The sequence below is a fragment of the Giraffa tippelskirchi genome, chromosome 11 (genome assembly GCF_054371585.1).
Source record: "Giraffa tippelskirchi isolate mGirTip1 chromosome 11, T2T-mGirTip1v1.2.pri, whole genome shotgun sequence".
NCBI lineage: Eukaryota > Metazoa > Chordata > Mammalia > Artiodactyla > Giraffidae > Giraffa > Giraffa tippelskirchi.
The window spans coordinates 76,678,617-76,700,515 of record NC_137285.1 but is presented as its reverse complement, the minus strand read 5'-3'; the positions used below and the strand labels follow the sequence as shown (position 1 = coordinate 76,700,515).

The following is a 21,899-nucleotide window of genomic DNA, read 5'->3' as shown; positions in this document are numbered from 1 at the left end:
AAAAAAAAAACTACTAAACTTTTCTGAAAGTTTATTTAGTAGCTTCCTTGAGCAGTTTATTGTGGAGCATTTTTTTTTTCTGTGACATTGGCCTCATTAAAAATTATGGTTTGCCTTTAGTGGATAATTTTGTTCATTGGTTTCTTAGAGAACCTTGGTAATCTTTGAGTTTCCTGGGGAGTATGGTCACATGACCTGGCCCTGGCCAATCGGTGCGTTCCACCTCCCTGGCCACTGTGATTGGCTCCGGGCTGGGGCAGTGCCCAATCGGGGCCCAGGGCCGGGCCTCACGTTGGAAGCCAGGGGAAGACGAGCTCTCGTCCTGCTGGGGTAGGGGAAGGGGTGGGGCCGGGGGAGGTCAGGCTCCAGCAGTGGGAGGGGCTTGAGGTCCGCCTGCGGCAGTTGGTGACGTTCCTGCTCCCCTCAGGGCAGAGCCGCCGGCCTGAGAATGAGGGCGCTGCTGAGCCCAGGGGCTGGGATGGCCCGTTGCTGCTGTGGTCCCAGAGCTCCACCCGAGACCTGAGGGAAGCCGTCTGCCCGTGAGTCCTCTCCCGCTTGTCTGTCAGCTTGTTTGAAGCATGCTGGGTTTTCTGCCCAGCTGGCTAAGGGGAGTCCCTGGAAATGCAAGGGTGTGGGTTTTGGCAGACTTCAGGGAAGACATGCCAGATGAGCCTGGGAGACTCCAGCTTAAGCTGGATTCAGGAGATATCTCTTCGGGCCAGCTAGTAATTGTAGGATAAGCCTAATGAGTCTTCACAGGATGAAGAGAGTAACGTGCCAAGGTAGCAATTGATGTCCTCATTCGAGAGGATGAAGCTGGTGCTCAGAGAAGGGGGGAACTTGGCCACAGCAAGGAGGTGTGCACCCAGACAGAACCCCCCAGATCCGGCCATTGGAGCTCAGGGAGGCCACTGGTGTGGCTTGTCCCTGTGGCAGGGCCCGAGGCAGGCAGCCCACCCTGATTCCTGCGGGGGCCTGACTTGGGAAGTGCCATCTGGTAGCTTTGAGACTCACCAAACCAAATTGCACTGGAGAGAGGAGGGACACCTTCCTTCATCCACCCCCCACCCCCGCCGGATTCCCACATACCCTGACCCCTTTCTCTCGATTTCGGAGCCATTTCCAGAGTCCCGCTCATATGACCTCATTTGAAGTGCACTGTGGACGGGCTGCCATCTGCAGCTGCTACCACAGCAGCCAAGGGCTTTAGCTCCCGACTACCTCCCTTCCTTTGGAACTTGGGGGCCCTCTACTCCCCACTTGCACACCACAGACCTTTGCTGAGGATTGTGGGGACCCTCACTCAGTTTGCAGCACGTTGTAGCCATCCCTGTCCTCCCTTGAAACTCAGCTTGTGAGCTCCTTTGGAGCAGCGTGGCCCACCTGGCTGCAACGGAAGAGACACAGCTGACAGTGAAACAACAGCTTAGATCTGAGAGCCGGAAAGCTCTGTCAAAAGGGACCTCCCTCTTCACACCGTAGAGGCTGTAGGAGCCGCCAGGCTTTCGGAACCAGTGCTGGGGCCAAAATGACTCCACAGCTGTTTTCCTTCCTGGGGAGGGTTCTGGCTCGAGCGGGAATGGCTCAAGTCTCCTAAGGTTCTGAAAGCCCACTGTGTGCAGATTCACGGTACACAGAGAGGAAAAGGTGGAGTCCTAGCCTGGAGGTGGTCACAGCTCACGGATGAGCCAGGCAGGCAGGCAGGCAGGGCATGAGAACACCTGAGCTGCCTTCATGAGTGAATGGTGTGGGGGCAGAGGAAGAGAAGCCGGTCTGCTCCCTCGTGTGGTGCCCAGGGCAGGTTGTCCCCAGAGGAAACCCTTACGACGGTGAGGACTATCACTGCTGTTTCCCAAGGGGTTCCGTCGGTGCGTGTCTTCCCCGGAGCGGTCAGGCCGTCTCTCAAGTACACTGGCCATGGGCATTGCCTCTCCTTGGAACTTCCCATGTGTTTCTCTTTTTTATGGAACAGTGATTTTCTAGAGTGGTTCTGGGCCACAAGGATGTTGGGTCATTTTCTAGCCTTCTGTCATGAAGAACGCTTTCCTGGGCATGGGGGTGGTTTGTTGTTCCAGCTCCCTTTCTTGGCTTCTTTTGGGAGCTGGTGCAACAAGAGGAGCTCAGCCTCTGCCTTCTGGCTGAGATGTCACCCTTCAAACAGCAATGCCTGCCTGGAGATAATGATGGCAGTTGCCAAAAGGGCTTCGTTTGGCACATGGTATCTTGAAAGGACGTACACCGTCCTTTCAGCTATCAAAGGCTAGTTCAAATGACATAAAAATGAGAACTCTCCAATGGAGTCTTACAGTAGGTGGAGAGTCCGAAAAACACTCCTTCAGTCATTTCGCTGAGAGTCATTGATTGGGGACACCAAGAATATAGGAAGGAATGCAGAAAGAAAAGATGAAATTGTGTTCAGGATCGGGGGGAGGGATGAACAGGGCGTGCTTGCCTTGAATCCAGGCTTTGTTGGGGGGTGGGGCATAAAGATGGAACGGGTCTGAAACTAAAAAGTGGTGATGGTAACACAGTATCACCAGAGTTACACAACAGTGTTCCCAGATTGCAACAATGATGAAACAGTTTACTAATCCCAACTTAACCAACAAAAATCCAGGAAACCATACAAAAAATAAAACATCACCAGAAAGGTGGAAACAAACCACATGCAAAGCAGTTCAGGGGAAAGGAACTCCATGTCCCCTGGGGGCAGACCGAGTTGCCGGCATCCACGGTGAGCAGACAGGGATGGAGGCTGCAGAGCCGACCGCTCCCCTGGACGTGGTGTTTCCGGTAAGGGCTCTGGGTCTCTGTCCAGAGCGGGGGCTCTTTCTCCCTGCAGGGCTGGGTGAGTCATCGTGGGCGTCTGGGTGTTGCGCGGGAGCCAGGGCAGGCTCTCCCTGCCGAGGCGGTGACTCTTCCTCTGCCTCGGGTTCTCTTGCTAAAGCCCGAGCAGGTAGAGGTGCACGTGGAGGTGGAGGTTCTCGCTGAGGGGGTGGGACATCAGTGCCTGGGGCTGGGGGTCCTGCAGGCACGGAGATCCGATCTGCCCGGTGTGCTGGCCAGTACCCAGCTGGCCTGGTGTCTCTGCGAGGGCAAGTCTCGCTTCTCCATCTGCCCTCGGTGGATCCCTGGGTCCTGCACCTGGAGCCACCACCTGTGTGGGGACAGGTCTGGGAAGTGGAGCCTGGTTCCAGTTGGAGGCCAGTGCTAGAGCTGGGGGAGAAGCAAAGTTTGCCCACAGGCCAGCCTTGGCATGTGCGTACCCCGGGACAGAAACCTTCCAAGAGGTTCCCAAAGAATACCCAGCGTCAGATGTCTTTTGGGACTGAAGTGTGCAAGATGGGGGGCGGGGGGTGTGAGGCCAGCGCTTGCTGCAGGCCCAGCAGCAGCTTTCGAGGACTCGTCCCTGTGTAGCTCAGCACCCCTCCCCACACACTCCCGTGCACCAGCCCCAGCGTCCTCACCTCTGTGCTGTGGCGTGCTGGGCTCCAGGTCCTCCTGGTGCCTCAGAGGCCGGGGTTCTCTGGACTCTGGGTCGGAGCCGGGTGTGCTGAGCTCCGTGGAAGCCTCAGACTGGGCCGCCGGCTGTATCCTGGGCGGTGTCTCGGCAGCAGGCCTTCCCCACCTCCGCGTCTCCCCCGGTGGGGCTGATGCCTCCGTGGGCACGCTGACCTGGAGCCTGCACTGGGCCTCACGGGCGGGCGGGTGGTGCTCCGACCCCTCCCTCTGGGAGCTGGATGGGGTGTCCCCGTCCTCGGCCTCATCACGTGGGAAGCTCTGCAACGACAGTGACCGTCAGCCAGCCATGCTGGGAGTTTTCCGAGCTGGGCCTGGCCAGTGGAGCCGCTGCTTCTGCCTGCTCGAACTTCTCTTCCCAGAAGGGTCAGAGACGTGTGTCTGCTCAGATCCCCACCCGGGAGGAAAGAGACCCATCTGAGGGTGTGAGGTCAGCCTGGCCGGTCGGCGCTGCCCACACTCTCCCCATCCCGCCCAGCCTGCTCTCCCCTGGGGTGTGGGCACAACTTGTCCACAGGCTTCTGACCCCACATCCGCCTGGGCTTCCTTGAGGGAGACACAGCCCGAGAAACCCGCATCCCCACACACAGGCAAAGGACCCGGTGTTTCCGGGTGGCATGGGAGAGGTGGCCTGGCCCGGCCTGGGGCTCCCCGTGTTACCTTTCTGTTTCTCCGGGCAAAGGGCCAGAGGCCTCTCGGGGGTGTCCTGAGCCAACGTCGACAGGGTGCCCACGCACACTGCCTGTGAGCTCTCCTGAGGCCCCGGCCTCTGGGCAGGGGCAAACAGCAGAACATCTTGGCAGCAAGTGATCTGGCTGGGGGCTCCTCTCCGCTCTGGAGGCCTGGATACCCGGATTGCGGGTTCTGTTGGGTTCTGTTGCCGGCAGGTGACATCATTTCCTGGGGTTCGTGCTGAGGTCCCTTCCTCAAAACTTCCCAAGGGAATCTCTGGGTTTCTGACTGCTCGACCACCCCCCTTAGGCCATGTGCAGGCACAATGACACCCACACGGCCCAGCCCACAGCCCTGGGGAGGCCTGGGTTCAGCCAGGGCCTGAGCTCCGAGGACCATGCTGCTCTCAGACCAGGCTCCTTCTTCTCATAAGTGGTGTGGCCCTGGACAAGCATATGCCCCTCAGGGTTGCCCCAGTCTCTCCATCTGCAGAGTGGGGGTCATTCTCCCATCTGCTTCCTAGGTCTGTCGGCCTACGAGCAGCTCCATGCCTTTCCACCTGGGGCCGATATCACGTGGAGCTCGTGCGCTGAGACTTCCGAAAGAAAGATTCCATCCAGGGCTGACACAGCACAGAATGGGGCAGAACGAGGCCTGGATGCGCCGTGGAACCCAGGAAAAGGCACTCCCCCTCCTGACTGTTTTGAGACCCCGCATCCAAGTTGGAGGACCGAAAGGAAGACTCGAAGGTCTCCCTCTCTTATAGAAAAGAGTAGCCAACTTTCTGGTCCTCTGTTTCCATTGAGATTCTGTTCAAGGGTCCCAGCTCGGCTTCTGCGGGTGGCTGAGCTTCTAATGGCTCCCTGCGTTCTTGTCTTTTCCTCTCCAAACCTTCCGTCCTTTTCCCCCTTCTGGGGTGGAAGGGCGCTGTCATTGCTTCTACCTTCGAGACAGATTGAGGAAAAGTCTGGACCATCGACTCCTTTCCTCTCTTTGGTTCCGTGTCTCTCTCTGGCTGTGTCCCTCTCTTTTCCTTTCTCAATTCCGTCTGTGTCTTCCTCTTTCTCTCTCGTGTGTGGATGGATGGATGGATGCTAGGGATGCACATGTATATGATTAGATGAGGGTTATGTTTTAGGGATAGGTTAGAGGGAGAGAAAGGCTTTAGGTCAGAGTTGGTCATGGGGGAAGGGTCAAGGGTGGTGGTGGTGTTTCTTGGAATCTGAGTGCTGTGCATTCTTCGTCTCTTTCCATATGAACCCCTTCTCAGATACACCACTTGCAAGGAGTCTCTCGTGTTCCGTTTCCTATCTTTTGCATTTGTGAATGCTTAGCTTCTCCGTTGTGAAGAGGTTCCATTGGATGGAAACCCAGTGGTGTACTTCGTTTACCTCTTTCCCTTACTTGAAGAGACCCATTTCGACCTCCGCCCAGCAAATGGCAAGGAGACTCTGATGTTAAGGAGCCTTTGACCTACGCTTCTTTCTAGCTATCTCATGACATCAGTCTTTAGGGTGAGGTTTTTCCCCGATATTGAGGTGGTATGAGATCAAAACCAATAGCGTTCTTCAGATGTAGCTGTCTGGTTTTCCCACGGACATTGATTGAAGAGGCTTTCTTGTTCCCATTTGGATATTCTCCCCGTCTGTGTCAGAGATGAGTTGACCATGGATGCTGGGGTTTGTTTCTGGACCCTCAACTTTATTCCATCGATCTGGATCTGTGTGTGTTGTTGTATTCCCAATAGCATACTGTCCTGCTGCTGCTGCTGCGGCTAAGTCACTTCAGTCGTGTCTGACTCTGCATGACCCCGTGGCCTGCAGCCTACCAGGCTCCTCCGTCCAGGACATTTTCCAGGCAAGAGTACTGGAGTGGGTCGCCATTGCCTCCTCCGATACTCTCCTGAGGATCCTAGTTTGGTCGTCTAATTTCCTTTCACACAACCTTGGATGTCCGTATCGGGGCTTTTTCGTCGGATTGTATTGACAATGTAGGCTCTTTTCTGTTTCCGTACCCCTTTTGCAATTTTTTGTTCGGTGCGAAAATGCATTGGCATTTTGGGAGGAATAGCATGGAAGCTGTGGATTGCCATGTGGGGCTGTGACATGATTTTCCCAGTAGGAATTCTTTCAAGCCCTGAGCACAGCTTCTCTTTCCAGTGATTGGTGTGGGCTTGATCTTCCTCCTTCCATCTCTCGCCGTTTTGTGAGAACAGGTCCATCCTTCCCTTCTGGGGTAGATGGACTCGTGGGTATCACTTCAGTGAATGGCATTGTCAGTGGGGGTGATAATTCCCTTCTCATTGGAAGACTTTGCTGTGAGTATTAGAAATGCAAGTGACTTCTCTTCCCCTTCCTCCCTGTCCATGTCTCAGAGCCACCGGGAAACAGAGGCCTCATCCACGGTCACACAGGCCTGAGGGGGTGCAACTAGACTGTTGTTTCTTCAGGCCCTCAGTGCTGGACATCATCCGGGATACTCTGTGTGTGTCTTCCTCCGTCTGGTGTCCCTTCAGACCTTTCCCTAGTTTTCACAGGCTTGTTGTGTTGGCGTTCTTTGTCTGTTTGGAGACACATCCTTGATAAGCTTTGTGTTTCCACTCATTCGTCTCGCGATGTATGACCTGTCTTTTGCTTTTGTAATGAGGTCTTTCCCACAGTAGATATCTTTGATTTTGCAAAGTCCACTGTATTCTCTGGGTTTTTTTTGTGGACTGCCTTTTAGTTTTGTGTGTGAAGACTCAAAGCACGTGTCCGGTTTCTGCTCATTGTTCTTCTAGATTTGTGACAAGTTTTCATGGAAAGTTTGTCTAGGGATAACTGGAAGTGAACTCGGTGTAAGGTGTCAAGTCTCCATCTCCATTCATGTCATCCCCTGCAGTTTCCAATTCCCTGTTCCTGAGTGGTTTTGGAGATCTTGTGGGAAGGTTGGTTGCATTGGAGTTTGCCTTTCCACCTTGATTCGATTCACACTGTTCTGCCCTCAGGGACACTGTCAAGGGGGAGTGAGGAGCAGCCTGCACTTCCAGCAGTGACCACACGGTGGGGCGAGTGCTGCTCTCCCCTCTGGGAGCCCCAGGCCACAGGCATCCCAGTGAGGAGCCAGCTCTGTGCTCAGCTGAAAGGAGTTAGTCTCTCAGGAGCCTCGGAGCCCTTGCCTTTGGATCACCCAGGGTGGGCATTTACTGGGACAGAAAAAATTGCCCTGAATTCCATGGACGGAAGAGCCTGGCTGTGTAGAGTTGGTGAGTTGCCGTGAATCAGACACAACTGAGGACACAAAAATTCAATAGATTAAAACACATTTTGGGGGTGGGGGGGAGTGAAAGTGGGTGATGTGGGTTTTTTTGTCTTATATAATAGCCAAGGGAAATCTAGTTTAAACCTAAATTCACATAGATGGGAAAGGTATAGCTCTCCGTCACCCTATTTAAAAAAAAAAAAAAAACTACTAAACTTTTCTGAAAGTTTATTTAGTAGCTTCCTTGAGCAGTTTATTGTGGAGCATTTTTTTTTTCTGTGACATTGGCCTCATTAAAAATTATGGTTTGCCTTTAGTGGATAATTTTGTTCATTGGTTTCTTAGAGAACCTTGGTAATCTTTGAGTTTCCTGGGGAGTATGGTCACATGACCTGGCCCTGGCCAATCGGTGCGTTCCACCTCCCTGGCCACTGTGATTGGCTCCGGGCTGGGGCAGTGCCCAATCGGGGCCCAGGGCCGGGCCTCACGTTGGAAGCCAGGGGAAGACGAGCTCTCGTCCTGCTGGGGTAGGGGAAGGGGTGGGGCCGGGGGAGGTCAGGCTCCAGCAGTGGGAGGGGCTTGAGGTCCGCCTGCGGCAGTTGGTGACGTTCCTGCTCCCCTCAGGGCAGAGCCGCCGGCCTGAGAATGAGGGCGCTGCTGAGCCCAGGGGCTGGGATGGCCCGTTGCTGCTGTGGTCCCAGAGCTCCACCCGAGACCTGAGGGAAGCCGTCTGCCCGTGAGTCCTCTCCCGCTTGTCTGTCAGCTTGTTTGAAGCATGCTGGGTTTTCTGCCCAGCTGGCTAAGGGGAGTCCCTGGAAATGCAAGGGTGTGGGTTTTGGCAGACTTCAGGGAAGACATGCCAGATGAGCCTGGGAGACTCCAGCTTAAGCTGGATTCAGGAGATATCTCTTCGGGCCAGCTAGTAATTGTAGGATAAGCCTAATGAGTCTTCACAGGATGAAGAGAGTAACGTGCCAAGGTAGCAATTGATGTCCTCATTCGAGAGGATGAAGCTGGTGCTCAGAGAAGGGGGGAACTTGGCCACAGCAAGGAGGTGTGCACCCAGACAGAACCCCCCAGATCCGGCCATTGGAGCTCAGGGAGGCCACTGGTGTGGCTTGTCCCTGTGGCAGGGCCCGAGGCAGGCAGCCCACCCTGATTCCTGCGGGGGCCTGACTTGGGAAGTGCCATCTGGTAGCTTTGAGACTCACCAAACCAAATTGCACTGGAGAGAGGAGGGACACCTTCCTTCATCCACCCCCCACCCCCGCCGGATTCCCACATACCCTGACCCCTTTCTCTCGATTTCGGAGCCATTTCCAGAGTCCCGCTCATATGACCTCATTTGAAGTGCACTGTGGACGGGCTGCCATCTGCAGCTGCTACCACAGCAGCCAAGGGCTTTAGCTCCCGACTACCTCCCTTCCTTTGGAACTTGGGGGCCCTCTACTCCCCACTTGCACACCACAGACCTTTGCTGAGGATTGTGGGGACCCTCACTCAGTTTGCAGCACGTTGTAGCCATCCCTGTCCTCCCTTGAAACTCAGCTTGTGAGCTCCTTTGGAGCAGCGTGGCCCACCTGGCTGCAACGGAAGAGACACAGCTGACAGTGAAACAACAGCTTAGATCTGAGAGCCGGAAAGCTCTGTCAAAAGGGACCTCCCTCTTCACACCGTAGAGGCTGTAGGAGCCGCCAGGCTTTCGGAACCAGTGCTGGGGCCAAAATGACTCCACAGCTGTTTTCCTTCCTGGGGAGGGTTCTGGCTCGAGTGGGAATGGCTCAAGTCTCCTAAGGTTCTGAAAGCCCACTGTGTGCAGATTCACGGTACACAGAGAGGAAAAGGTGGAGTCCTAGCCTGGAGGTGGTCACAGCTCACGGATGAGCCAGGCAGGCAGGCAGGCAGGGCATGAGAACACCTGAGCTGCCTTCATGAGTGAATGGTGTGGGGGCAGAGGAAGAGAAGCCGGTCTGCTCCCTCGTGTGGTGCCCAGGGCAGGTTGTCCCCAGAGGAAACCCTTACGACGGTGAGGACTATCACTGCTGTTTCCCAAGGGGTTCCGTCGGTGCGTGTCTTCCCCGGAGCGGTCAGGCCGTCTCTCAAGTACACTGGCCATGGGCATTGCCTCTCCTTGGAACTTCCCATGTGTTTCTCTTTTTTATGGAACAGTGATTTTCTAGAGTGGTTCTGGGCCACAAGGATGTTGGGTCATTTTCTAGCCTTCTGTCATGAAGAACGCTTTCCTGGGCATGGGGGTGGTTTGTTGTTCCAGCTCCCTTTCTTGGCTTCTTTTGGGAGCTGGTGCAACAAGAGGAGCTCAGCCTCTGCCTTCTGGCTGAGATGTCACCCTTCAAACAGCAATGCCTGCCTGGAGATAATGATGGCAGTTGCCAAAAGGGCTTCGTTTGGCACATGGTATCTTGAAAGGACGTACACCGTCCTTTCAGCTATCAAAGGCTAGTTCAAATGACATAAAAATGAGAACTCTCCAATGGAGTCTTACAGTAGGTGGAGAGTCCGAAAAACACTCCTTCAGTCATTTCGCTGAGAGTCATTGATTGGGGACACCAAGAATATAGGAAGGAATGCAGAAAGAAAAGATGAAATTGTGTTCAGGATCGGGGGGAGGGATGAACAGGGCGTGCTTGCCTTGAATCCAGGCTTTGTTGGGGGGTGGGGCATAAAGATGGAACGGGTCTGAAACTACAAAGTGGTGATGGTAACACAGTATCACCAGAGTTACACAACAGTGTTCCCAGATTGCAACAATGATGAAACAGTTTACTAATCCCAACTTAACCAACAAAAATCCAGGAAACCATACAAAAAATAAAACATCACCAGAAAGGTGGAAACAAACCACATGCAAAGCAGTTCAGGGGAAAGGAACTCCATGTCCCCTGGGGGCAGACCGAGTTGCCGGCATCCACGGTGAGCAGACAGGGATGGAGGCTGCAGAGCCGACCGCTCCCCTGGACGTGGTGTTTCCGGTAAGGGCTCTGGGTCTCTGTCCAGAGCGGGGGCTCTTTCTCCCTGCAGGGCTGGGTGAGTCATCGTGGGCGTCTGGGTGTTGCGCGGGAGCCAGGGCAGGCTCTCCCTGCCGAGGCGGTGACTCTTCCTCTGCCTCGGGTTCTCTTGCTAAAGCCCGAGCAGGTAGAGGTGCACGTGGAGGTGGAGGTTCTCGCTGAGGGGGTGGGACATCAGTGCCTGGGGCTGGGGGTCCTGCAGGCACGGAGATCCGATCTGCCCGGTGTGCTGGCCAGTACCCAGCTGGCCTGGTGTCTCTGCGAGGGCAAGTCTCGCTTCTCCATCTGCCCTCGGTGGATCCCTGGGTCCTGCACCTGGAGCCACCACCTGTGTGGGGACAGGTCTGGGAAGTGGAGCCTGGTTCCAGTTGGAGGCCAGTGCTAGAGCTGGGGGAGAAGCAAAGTTTGCCCACAGGCCAGCCTTGGCATGTGCGTACCCCGGGACAGAAACCTTCCAAGAGGTTCCCAAAGAATACCCAGCGTCAGATGTCTTTTGGGACTGAAGTGTGCAAGATGGGGGGCGGGGGGTGTGAGGCCAGCGCTTGCTGCAGGCCCAGCAGCAGCTTTCGAGGACTCGTCCCTGTGTAGCTCAGCACCCCTCCCCACACACTCCCGTGCACCAGCCCCAGCGTCCTCACCTCTGTGCTGTGGCGTGCTGGGCTCCAGGTCCTCCTGGTGCCTCAGAGGCCGGGGTTCTCTGGACTCTGGGTCGGAGCCGGGTGTGCTGAGCTCCGTGGAAGCCTCAGACTGGGCCGCCGGCTGTATCCTGGGCGGTGTCTCGGCAGCAGGCCTTCCCCACCTCCGCGTCTCCCCCGGTGGGGCTGATGCCTCCGTGGGCACGCTGACCTGGAGCCTGCACTGGGCCTCACGGGCGGGCGGGTGGTGCTCCGACCCCTCCCTCTGGGAGCTGGATGGGGTGTCCCCGTCCTCGGCCTCATCACGTGGGAAGCTCTGCAACGACAGTGACCGTCAGCCAGCCATGCTGGGAGTTTTCCGAGCTGGGCCTGGCCAGTGGAGCCGCTGCTTCTGCCTGCTCGAACTTCTCTTCCCAGAAGGGTCAGAGACGTGTGTCTGCTCAGATCCCCACCCGGGAGGAAAGAGACCCATCTGAGGGTGTGAGGTCAGCCTGGCCGGTCGGCGCTGCCCACACTCTCCCCATCCCGCCCAGCCTGCTCTCCCCTGGGGTGTGGGCACAACTTGTCCACAGGCTTCTGACCCCACATCCGCCTGGGCTTCCTTGAGGGAGACACAGCCCGAGAAACCCGCATCCCCACACACAGGCAAAGGACCCGGTGTTTCCGGGTGGCATGGGAGAGGTGGCCTGGCCCGGCCTGGGGCTCCCCGTGTTACCTTTCTGTTTCTCCGGGCAAAGGGCCAGAGGCCTCTCGGGGGTGTCCTGAGCCAACGTCGACAGGGTGCCCACGCACACTGCCTGTGAGCTCTCCTGAGGCCCCGGCCTCTGGGCAGGGGCAAACAGCAGAACATCTTGGCAGCAAGTGATCTGGCTGGGGGCTCCTCTCCGCTCTGGAGGCCTGGATACCCGGATTGCGGGTTCTGTTGGGTTCTGTTGCCGGCAGGTGACATCATTTCCTGGGGTTCGTGCTGAGGTCCCTTCCTCAAAACTTCCCAAGGGAATCTCTGGGTTTCTGACTGCTCGACCACCCCCCTTAGGCCATGTGCAGGCACAATGACACCCACACGGCCCAGCCCACAGCCCTGGGGAGGCCTGGGTTCAGCCAGGGCCTGAGCTCCGAGGACCATGCTGCTCTCAGACCAGGCTCCTTCTTCTCATAAGTGGTGTGGCCCTGGACAAGCATATGCCCCTCAGGGTTGCCCCAGTCTCTCCATCTGCAGAGTGGGGGTCATTCTCCCATCTGCTTCCTAGGTCTGTCGGCCTACGAGCAGCTCCATGCCTTTCCACCTGGGGCCGATATCACGTGGAGCTCGTGCGCTGAGACTTCCGAAAGAAAGATTCCATCCAGGGCTGACACAGCACAGAATGGGGCAGAACGAGGCCTGGATGCGCCGTGGAACCCAGGAAAAGGCACTCCCCCTCCTGACTGTTTTGAGACCCCGCATCCAAGTTGGAGGACCGAAAGGAAGACTCGAAGGTCTCCCTCTCTTATAGAAAAGAGTAGCCAACTTTCTGGTCCTCTGTTTCCATTGAGATTCTGTTCAAGGGTCCCAGCTCGGCTTCTGCGGGTGGCTGAGCTTCTAATGGCTCCCTGCGTTCTTGTCTTTTCCTCTCCAAACCTTCCGTCCTTTTCCCCCTTCTGGGGTGGAAGGGCGCTGTCATTGCTTCTACCTTCGAGACAGATTGAGGAAAAGTCTGGACCATCGACTCCTTTCCTCTCTTTGGTTCCGTGTCTCTCTCTGGCTGTGTCCCTCTCTTTTCCTTTCTCAATTCCGTCTGTGTCTTCCTCTTTCTCTCTCGTGTGTGGATGGATGGATGGATGCTAGGGATGCACATGTATATGATTAGATGAGGGTTATGTTTTAGGGATAGGTTAGAGGGAGAGAAAGGCTTTAGGTCAGAGTTGGTCATGGGGGAAGGGTCAAGGGTGGTGGTGGTGTTTCTTGGAATCTGAGTGCTGTGCATTCTTCGTCTCTTTCCATATGAACCCCTTCTCAGATACACCACTTGCAAGGAGTCTCTCGTGTTCCGTTTCCTATCTTTTGCATTTGTGAATGCTTAGCTTCTCCGTTGTGAAGAGGTTCCATTGGATGGAAACCCAGTGGTGTACTTCGTTTACCTCTTTCCCTTACTTGAAGAGACCCATTTCGACCTCCGCCCAGCAAATGGCAAGGAGACTCTGATGTTAAGGAGCCTTTGACCTACGCTTCTTTCTAGCTATCTCATGACATCAGTCTTTAGGGTGAGGTTTTTCCCCGATATTGAGGTGGTATGAGATCAAAACCAATAGCGTTCTTCAGATGTAGCTGTCTGGTTTTCCCACGGACATTGATTGAAGAGGCTTTCTTGTTCCCATTTGGATATTCTCCCCGTCTGTGTCAGAGATGAGTTGACCATGGATGCTGGGGTTTGTTTCTGGACCCTCAACTTTATTCCATCGATCTGGATCTGTGTGTGTTGTTGTATTCCCAATAGCATACTGTCCTGCTGCTGCTGCTGCGGCTAAGTCACTTCAGTCGTGTCTGACTCTGCATGACCCCGTGGCCTGCAGCCTACCAGGCTCCTCCGTCCAGGACATTTTCCAGGCAAGAGTACTGGAGTGGGTCGCCATTGCCTCCTCCGATACTCTCCTGAGGATCCTAGTTTGGTCGTCTAATTTCCTTTCACACAACCTTGGATGTCCGTATCGGGGCTTTTTCGTCGGATTGTATTGACAATGTAGGCTCTTTTCTGTTTCCGTACCCCTTTTGCAATTTTTTGTTCGGTGCGAAAATGCATTGGCATTTTGGGAGGAATAGCATGGAAGCTGTGGATTGCCATGTGGGGCTGTGACATGATTTTCCCAGTAGGAATTCTTTCAAGCCCTGAGCACAGCTTCTCTTTCCAGTGATTGGTGTGGGCTTGATCTTCCTCCTTCCATCTCTCGCCGTTTTGTGAGAACAGGTCCATCCTTCCCTTCTGGGGTAGATGGACTCGTGGGTATCACTTCAGTGAATGGCATTGTCAGTGGGGGTGATAATTCCCTTCTCATTGGAAGACTTTGCTGTGAGTATTAGAAATGCAAGTGACTTCTCTTCCCCTTCCTCCCTGTCCATGTCTCAGAGCCACCGGGAAACAGAGGCCTCATCCACGGTCACACAGGCCTGAGGGGGTGCAACTAGACTGTTGTTTCTTCAGGCCCTCAGTGCTGGACATCATCCGGGATACTCTGTGTGTGTCTTCCTCCGTCTGGTGTCCCTTCAGACCTTTCCCTAGTTTTCACAGGCTTGTTGTGTTGGCGTTCTTTGTCTGTTTGGAGACACATCCTTGATAAGCTTTGTGTTTCCACTCATTCGTCTCGCGATGTATGACCTGTCTTTTGCTTTTGTAATGAGGTCTTTCCCACAGTAGATATCTTTGATTTTGCAAAGTCCACTGTATTCTCTGGGTTTTTTTTGTGGACTGCCTTTTAGTTTTGTGTGTGAAGACTCAAAGCACGTGTCCGGTTTCTGCTCATTGTTCTTCTAGATTTGTGACAAGTTTTCATGGAAAGTTTGTCTAGGGATAACTGGAAGTGAACTCGGTGTAAGGTGTCAAGTCTCCATCTCCATTCATGTCATCCCCTGCAGTTTCCAATTCCCTGTTCCTGAGTGGTTTTGGAGATCTTGTGGGAAGGTTGGTTGCATTGGAGTTTGCCTTTCCACCTTGATTCGATTCACACTGTTCTGCCCTCAGGGACACTGTCAAGGGGGAGTGAGGAGCAGCCTGCACTTCCAGCAGTGACCACACGGTGGGGCGAGTGCTGCTCTCCCCTCTGGGAGCCCCAGGCCACAGGCATCCCAGTGAGGAGCCAGCTCTGTGCTCAGCTGAAAGGAGTTAGTCTCTCAGGAGCCTCGGAGCCCTTGCCTTTGGATCACCCAGGGTGGGCATTTACTGGGACAGAAAAAATTGCCCTGAATTCCATGGACGGAAGAGCCTGGCTGTGTAGAGTTGGTGAGTTGCCGTGAATCAGACACAACTGAGGACACAAAAATTCAATAGATTAAAACACATTTTGGGGGTGGGGGGGAGTGAAAGTGGGTGATGTGGGTTTTTTTGTCTTATATAATAGCCAAGGGAAATCTAGTTTAAACCTAAATTCACATAGATGGGAAAGGTATAGCTCTCCGTCACCCTATTTAAAAAAAAAAAAAAAACTACTAAACTTTTCTGAAAGTTTATTTAGTAGCTTCCTTGAGCAGTTTATTGTGGAGCATTTTTTTTTTCTGTGACATTGGCCTCATTAAAAATTATGGTTTGCCTTTAGTGGATAATTTTGTTCATTGGTTTCTTAGAGAACCTTGGTAATCTTTGAGTTTCCTGGGGAGTATGGTCACATGACCTGGCCCTGGCCAATCGGTGCGTTCCACCTCCCTGGCCACTGTGATTGGCTCCGGGCTGGGGCAGTGCCCAATCGGGGCCCAGGGCCGGGCCTCACGTTGGAAGCCAGGGGAAGACGAGCTCTCGTCCTGCTGGGGTAGGGGAAGGGGTGGGGCCGGGGGAGGTCAGGCTCCAGCAGTGGGAGGGGCTTGAGGTCCGCCTGCGGCAGTTGGTGACGTTCCTGCTCCCCTCAGGGCAGAGCCGCCGGCCTGAGAATGAGGGCGCTGCTGAGCCCAGGGGCTGGGATGGCCCGTTGCTGCTGTGGTCCCAGAGCTCCACCCGAGACCTGAGGGAAGCCGTCTGCCCGTGAGTCCTCTCCCGCTTGTCTGTCAGCTTGTTTGAAGCATGCTGGGTTTTCTGCCCAGCTGGCTAAGGGGAGTCCCTGGAAATGCAAGGGTGTGGGTTTTGGCAGACTTCAGGGAAGACATGCCAGATGAGCCTGGGAGACTCCAGCTTAAGCTGGATTCAGGAGATATCTCTTCGGGCCAGCTAGTAATTGTAGGATAAGCCTAATGAGTCTTCACAGGATGAAGAGAGTAACGTGCCAAGGTAGCAATTGATGTCCTCATTCGAGAGGATGAAGCTGGTGCTCAGAGAAGGGGGGAACTTGGCCACAGCAAGGAGGTGTGCACCCAGACAGAACCCCCCAGATCCGGCCATTGGAGCTCAGGGAGGCCACTGGTGTGGCTTGTCCCTGTGGCAGGGCCCGAGGCAGGCAGCCCACCCTGATTCCTGCGGGGGCCTGACTTGGGAAGTGCCATCTGGTAGCTTTGAGACTCACCAAACCAAATTGCACTGGAGAGAGGAGGGACACCTTCCTTCATCCACCCCCCACCCCCGCCGGATTCCCACATACCCTGACCCCTTTCTCTCGATTTCGGAGCCATTTCCAGAGTCCCGCTCATATGACCTCATTTGAAGTGCACTGTGGACGGGCTGCCATCTGCAGCTGCTACCACAGCAGCCAAGGGCTTTAGCTCCCGACTACCTCCCTTCCTTTGGAACTTGGGGGCCCTCTACTCCCCACTTGCACACCACAGACCTTTGCTGAGGATTGTGGGGACCCTCACTCAGTTTGCAGCACGTTGTAGCCATCCCTGTCCTCCCTTGAAACTCAGCTTGTGAGCTCCTTTGGAGCAGCGTGGCCCACCTGGCTGCAACGGAAGAGACACAGCTGACAGTGAAACAACAGCTTAGATCTGAGAGCCGGAAAGCTCTGTCAAAAGGGACCTCCCTCTTCACACCGTAGAGGCTGTAGGAGCCGCCAGGCTTTCGGAACCAGTGCTGGGGCCAAAATGACTCCACAGCTGTTTTCCTTCCTGGGGAGGGTTCTGGCTCGAGTGGGAATGGCTCAAGTCTCCTAAGGTTCTGAAAGCCCACTGTGTGCAGATTCACGGTACACAGAGAGGAAAAGGTGGAGTCCTAGCCTGGAGGTGGTCACAGCTCACGGATGAGCCAGGCAGGCAGGCAGGCAGGGCATGAGAACACCTGAGCTGCCTTCATGAGTGAATGGTGTGGGGGCAGAGGAAGAGAAGCCGGTCTGCTCCCTCGTGTGGTGCCCAGGGCAGGTTGTCCCCAGAGGAAACCCTTACGACGGTGAGGACTATCACTGCTGTTTCCCAAGGGGTTCCGTCGGTGCGTGTCTTCCCCGGAGCGGTCAGGCCGTCTCTCAAGTACACTGGCCATGGGCATTGCCTCTCCTTGGAACTTCCCATGTGTTTCTCTTTTTTATGGAACAGTGATTTTCTAGAGTGGTTCTGGGCCACAAGGATGTTGGGTCATTTTCTAGCCTTCTGTCATGAAGAACGCTTTCCTGGGCATGGGGGTGGTTTGTTGTTCCAGCTCCCTTTCTTGGCTTCTTTTGGGAGCTGGTGCAACAAGAGGAGCTCAGCCTCTGCCTTCTGGCTGAGATGTCACCCTTCAAACAGCAATGCCTGCCTGGAGATAATGATGGCAGTTGCCAAAAGGGCTTCGTTTGGCACATGGTATCTTGAAAGGACGTACACCGTCCTTTCAGCTATCAAAGGCTAGTTCAAATGACATAAAAATGAGAACTCTCCAATGGAGTCTTACAGTAGGTGGAGAGTCCGAAAAACACTCCTTCAGTCATTTCGCTGAGAGTCATTGATTGGGGACACCAAGAATATAGGAAGGAATGCAGAAAGAAAAGATGAAATTGTGTTCAGGATCGGGGGGAGGGATGAACAGGGCGTGCTTGCCTTGAATCCAGGCTTTGTTGGGGGGTGGGGCATAAAGATGGAACGGGTCTGAAACTACAAAGTGGTGATGGTAACACAGTATCACCAGAGTTACACAACAGTGTTCCCAGATTGCAACAATGATGAAACAGTTTACTAATCCCAACTTAACCAACAAAAATCCAGGAAACCATACAAAAAATAAAACATCACCAGAAAGGTGGAAACAAACCACATGCAAAGCAGTTCAGGGGAAAGGAACTCCATGTCCCCTGGGGGCAGACCGAGTTGCCGGCATCCACGGTGAGCAGACAGGGATGGAGGCTGCAGAGCCGACCGCTCCCCTGGACGTGGTGTTTCCGGTAAGGGCTCTGGGTCTCTGTCCAGAGCGGGGGCTCTTTCTCCCTGCAGGGCTGGGTGAGTCATCGTGGGCGTCTGGGTGTTGCGCGGGAGCCAGGGCAGGCTCTCCCTGCCGAGGCGGTGACTCTTCCTCTGCCTCGGGTTCTCTTGCTAAAGCCCGAGCAGGTAGAGGTGCACGTGGAGGTGGAGGTTCTCGCTGAGGGGGTGGGACATCAGTGCCTGGGGCTGGGGGTCCTGCAGGCACGGAGATCCGATCTGCCCGGTGTGCTGGCCAGTACCCAGCTGGCCTGGTGTCTCTGCGAGGGCAAGTCTCGCTTCTCCATCTGCCCTCGGTGGATCCCTGGGTCCTGCACCTGGAGCCACCACCTGTGTGGGGACAGGTCTGGGAAGTGGAGCCTGGTTCCAGTTGGAGGCCAGTGCTAGAGCTGGGGGAGAAGCAAAGTTTGCCCACAGGCCAGCCTTGGCATGTGCGTACCCCGGGACAGAAACCTTCCAAGAGGTTCCCAAAGAATACCCAGCGTCAGATGTCTTTTGGGACTGAAGTGTGCAAGATGGGGGGCGGGGGGTGTGAGGCCAGCGCTTGCTGCAGGCCCAGCAGCAGCTTTCGAGGACTCGTCCCTGTGTAGCTCAGCACCCCTCCCCACACACTCCCGTGCACCAGCCCCAGCGTCCTCACCTCTGTGCTGTGGCGTGCTGGGCTCCAGGTCCTCCTGGTGCCTCAGAGGCCGGGGTTCTCTGGACTCTGGGTCGGAGCCGGGTGTGCTGAGCTCCGTGGAAGCCTCAGACTGGGCCGCCGGCTGTATCCTGGGCGGTGTCTCGGCAGCAGGCCTTCCCCACCTCCGCGTCTCCCCCGGTGGGGCTGATGCCTCCGTGGGCACGCTGACCTGGAGCCTGCACTGGGCCTCACGGGCGGGCGGGTGGTGCTCCGACCCCTCCCTCTGGGAGCTGGATGGGGTGTCCCCGTCCTCGGCCTCATCACGTGGGAAGCTCTGCAACGACAGTGACCGTCAGCCAGCCATGCTGGGAGTTTTCCGAGCTGGGCCTGGCCAGTGGAGCCGCTGCTTCTGCCTGCTCGAACTTCTCTTCCCAGAAGGGTCAGAGACGTGTGTCTGCTCAGATCCCCACCCGGGAGGAAAGAGACCCATCTGAGGGTGTGAGGTCAGCCTGGCCGGTCGGCGCTGCCCACACTCTCCCCATCCCGCCCAGCCTGCTCTCCCCTGGGGTGTGGGCACAACTTGTCCACAGGCTTCTGACCCCACATCCGCCTGGGCTTCCTTGAGGGAGACACAGCCCGAGAAACCCGCATCCCCACACACAGGCAAAGGACCCGGTGTTTCCGGGTGGCATGGGAGAGGTGGCCTGGCCCGGCCTGGGGCTCCCCGTGTTACCTTTCTGTTTCTCCGGGCAAAGGGCCAGAGGCCTCTCGGGGGTGTCCTGAGCCAACGTCGACAGGGTGCCCACGCACACTGCCTGTGAGCTCTCCTGAGGCCCCGGCCTCTGGGCAGGGGCAAACAGCAGAACATCTTGGCAGCAAGTGATCTGGCTGGGGGCTCCTCTCCGCTCTGGAGGCCTGGATACCCGGATTGCGGGTTCTGTTGGGTTCTGTTGCCGGCAGGTGACATCATTTCCTGGGGTTCGTGCTGAGGTCCCTTCCTCAAAACTTCCCAAGGGAATCTCTGGGTTTCTGACTGCTCGACCACCCCCCTTAGGCCATGTGCAGGCACAATGACACCCACACGGCCCAGCCCACAGCCCTGGGGAGGCCTGGGTTCAGCCAGGGCCTGAGCTCCGAGGACCATGCTGCTCTCAGACCAGGCTCCTTCTTCTCATAAGTGGTGTGGCCCTGGACAAGCATATGCCCCTCAGGGTTGCCCCAGTCTCTCCATCTGCAGAGTGGGGGTCATTCTCCCATCTGCTTCCTAGGTCTGTCGGCCTACGAGCAGCTCCATGCCTTTCCACCTGGGGCCGATATCACGTGGAGCTCGTGCGCTGAGACTTCAGAAAGAAAGATTCCATCCAGGGCTGACACAGCACAGAATGGGGCAGAACGAGGCCTGGATGCGCCGTGGAACCCAGGAAAAGGCACTCCCCCTCCTGACTGTTTTGAGACCCCGCATCCAAGTTGGAGGACCGAAAGGAAGACTCGAAGGTCTCCCTCTCTTATAGAAAAGAGTAGCCAACTTTCTGGTCCTCTGTTTCCATTGAGATTCTGTTCAAGGGTCCCAGCTCGGCTTCTGCGGGTGGCTGAGCTTCTAATGGCTCCCTGCGTTCTTGTCTTTTCCTCTCCAAACCTTCCGTCCTTTTCCCCCTTCTGGGGTGGAAGGGCGCTGTCATTGCTTCTACCTTCGAGACAGATTGAGGAAAAGTCTGGACCATCGACTCCTTTCCTCTCTTTGGTTCCGTGTCTCTCTCTGGCTGTGTCCCTCTCTTTTCCTTTCTCAATTCCGTCTGTGTCTTCCTCTTTCTCTCTCGTGTGTGGATGGATGGATGGATGCTAGGGATGCACATGTATATGATTAGATGAGGGTTATGTTTTAGGGATAGGTTAGAGGGAGAGAAAGGCTTTAGGTCAGAGTTGGTCATGGGGGAAGGGTCAAGGGTGGTGGTGGTGTTTCTTGGAATCTGAGTGCTGTGCATTCTTCGTCTCTTTCCATATGAACCCCTTCTCAGATACACCACTTGCAAGGAGTCTCTCGTGTTCCGTTTCCTATCTTTTGCATTTGTGAATGCTTAGCTTCTCCGTTGTGAAGAGGTTCCATTGGATGGAAACCCAGTGGTGTACTTCGTTTACCTCTTTCCCTTACTTGAAGAGACCCATTTCGACCTCCGCCCAGCAAATGGCAAGGAGACTCTGATGTTAAGGAGCCTTTGACCTACGCTTCTTTCTAGCTATCTCATGACATCAGTCTTTAGGGTGAGGTTTTTCCCCGATATTGAGGTGGTATGAGATCAAAACCAATAGCGTTCTTCAGATGTAGCTGTCTGGTTTTCCCATGGACATTGATTGAAGAGGCTTTCTTGTTCCCATTTGGATATTCTCCCCGTCTGTGTCAGAGATGAGTTGACCATGGATGCTGGGGTTTGTTTCTGGACCCTCAACTTTATTCCATCGATCTGGATCTGTGTGTGTTGTTGTATTCCCAATAGCATACTGTCCTGCTGCTGCTGCTGCGGCTAAGTCACTTCAGTCGTGTCTGACTCTGCATGACCCCGTGGCCTGCAGCCTACCAGGCTCCTCCGTCCAGGACATTTTCCAGGCAAGAGTACTGGAGTGGGTCGCCATTGCCTCCTCCGATACTCTCCTGAGGATCCTAGTTTGGTCGTCTAATTTCCTTTCACACAACCTTGGATGTCCGTATCGGGGCTTTTTCGTCGGATTGTATTGACAATGTAGGCTCTTTTCTGTTTCCGTACCCCTTTTGCAATTCTTTGTTCGGTGCGAAAATTCATTGGCATTTTGGGAGGAATAGCATGGAAGCTGTGGATTGCCATGTGGGGCTGTGACATGATTTTCCCAGTAGGAATTCTTTCAAGCCCTGAGCACAGCTTCTCTTTCCAGTGATTGGTGTGGGCTTGATCTTCCTCCTTCCATCTCTCGCCGTTTTGTGAGAACAGGTCCATCCTTCCCTTCTGGGGTAGATGGACTCGTGGGTATCACTTCAGTGAATGGCATTGTCAGTGGGGGTGATAATTCCCTTCTCATTGGAAGACTTTGCTGTGAGTATTAGAAATGCAAGTGACTTCTCTTCCCCTTCCTCCCTGTCCATGTCTCAGAGCCACCGGGAAACAGAGGCCTCATCCACGGTCACACAGGCCTGAGGGGGTGCAACTAGACTGTTGTTTCTTCAGGCC

General features: G+C 55.2%; 5 protein-coding genes across 7 annotated transcripts in view; 2 read left to right on the top strand and 3 right to left on the bottom strand.

Moving 5' to 3' along the window:
* Nucleotides 1-2,638, top strand: part of LOC145527546 (uncharacterized) — a 131,263-nt gene extending 128,625 nt beyond the window's left edge. The window contains exon 12 of the mRNA XM_081545646.1: nt 428-2,638. The gene's annotated coding sequence lies outside the window, so the exon portion shown is untranslated. The remainder of the gene's footprint in view (nt 1-427) is intronic.
* Nucleotides 2,564-8,125, bottom strand: LOC145527489 (uncharacterized). 2 transcript variants are annotated; one of them, XM_081545560.1, is made up of 3 exons: nt 4,180-8,125; nt 3,468-3,780; nt 2,564-3,216 (listed from the first exon to the last, which is right to left on the bottom strand). In XM_081545560.1, the coding sequence occupies exons 1-3, from the start codon at nt 4,588-4,590 to the stop codon at nt 2,942-2,944; spliced, it is 999 nt and encodes a 332-aa protein (XP_081401686.1). In that variant the 5' UTR covers nt 4,591-8,125; the 3' UTR covers nt 2,564-2,941. The 2 variants fall into 2 exon arrangements, with proteins under 2 accessions (XP_081401686.1, XP_081401685.1); XM_081545559.1 differs by having other exon boundaries at nt 2,564-3,157.
* A 103-nt stretch (nt 8,126-8,228) lies between these two features.
* The window catches only part of LOC145527545 (uncharacterized), a 124,072-nt gene continuing 110,401 nt past the window's right edge, over nt 8,229-21,899 (top strand). The window contains exons 1-3 of one of the 2 annotated variants that reach the window (XR_014069763.1): nt 8,229-12,568; nt 14,806-15,063; nt 15,684-17,894. The gene's annotated coding sequence lies outside the window, so the exon portion shown is untranslated. Of the gene's footprint in view, nt 12,569-14,805; nt 15,064-15,683; nt 20,197-21,899 lie in introns of those variants that run through there. The other variant, XR_014069762.1, reaches the window with a different exon arrangement.
* On the bottom strand, nt 10,192-15,753 carry LOC145527558 (uncharacterized). The gene is made up of 3 exons (XM_081545661.1): nt 11,808-15,753; nt 11,096-11,408; nt 10,192-10,844 (listed from the first exon to the last, which is right to left on the bottom strand). Exons 1-3 carry the CDS (start codon nt 12,216-12,218, stop codon nt 10,570-10,572), a joined length of 999 nt encoding a protein of 332 aa, XP_081401787.1. The 5' UTR covers nt 12,219-15,753; the 3' UTR covers nt 10,192-10,569.
* LOC145527551 (uncharacterized) lies at nt 17,820-19,846 on the bottom strand. The gene is made up of 3 exons (XM_081545653.1): nt 19,436-19,846; nt 18,724-19,036; nt 17,820-18,472 (listed from the first exon to the last, which is right to left on the bottom strand). Exons 1-3 carry the CDS (start codon nt 19,844-19,846, stop codon nt 18,198-18,200), a joined length of 999 nt encoding a protein of 332 aa, XP_081401779.1. The 3' UTR covers nt 17,820-18,197.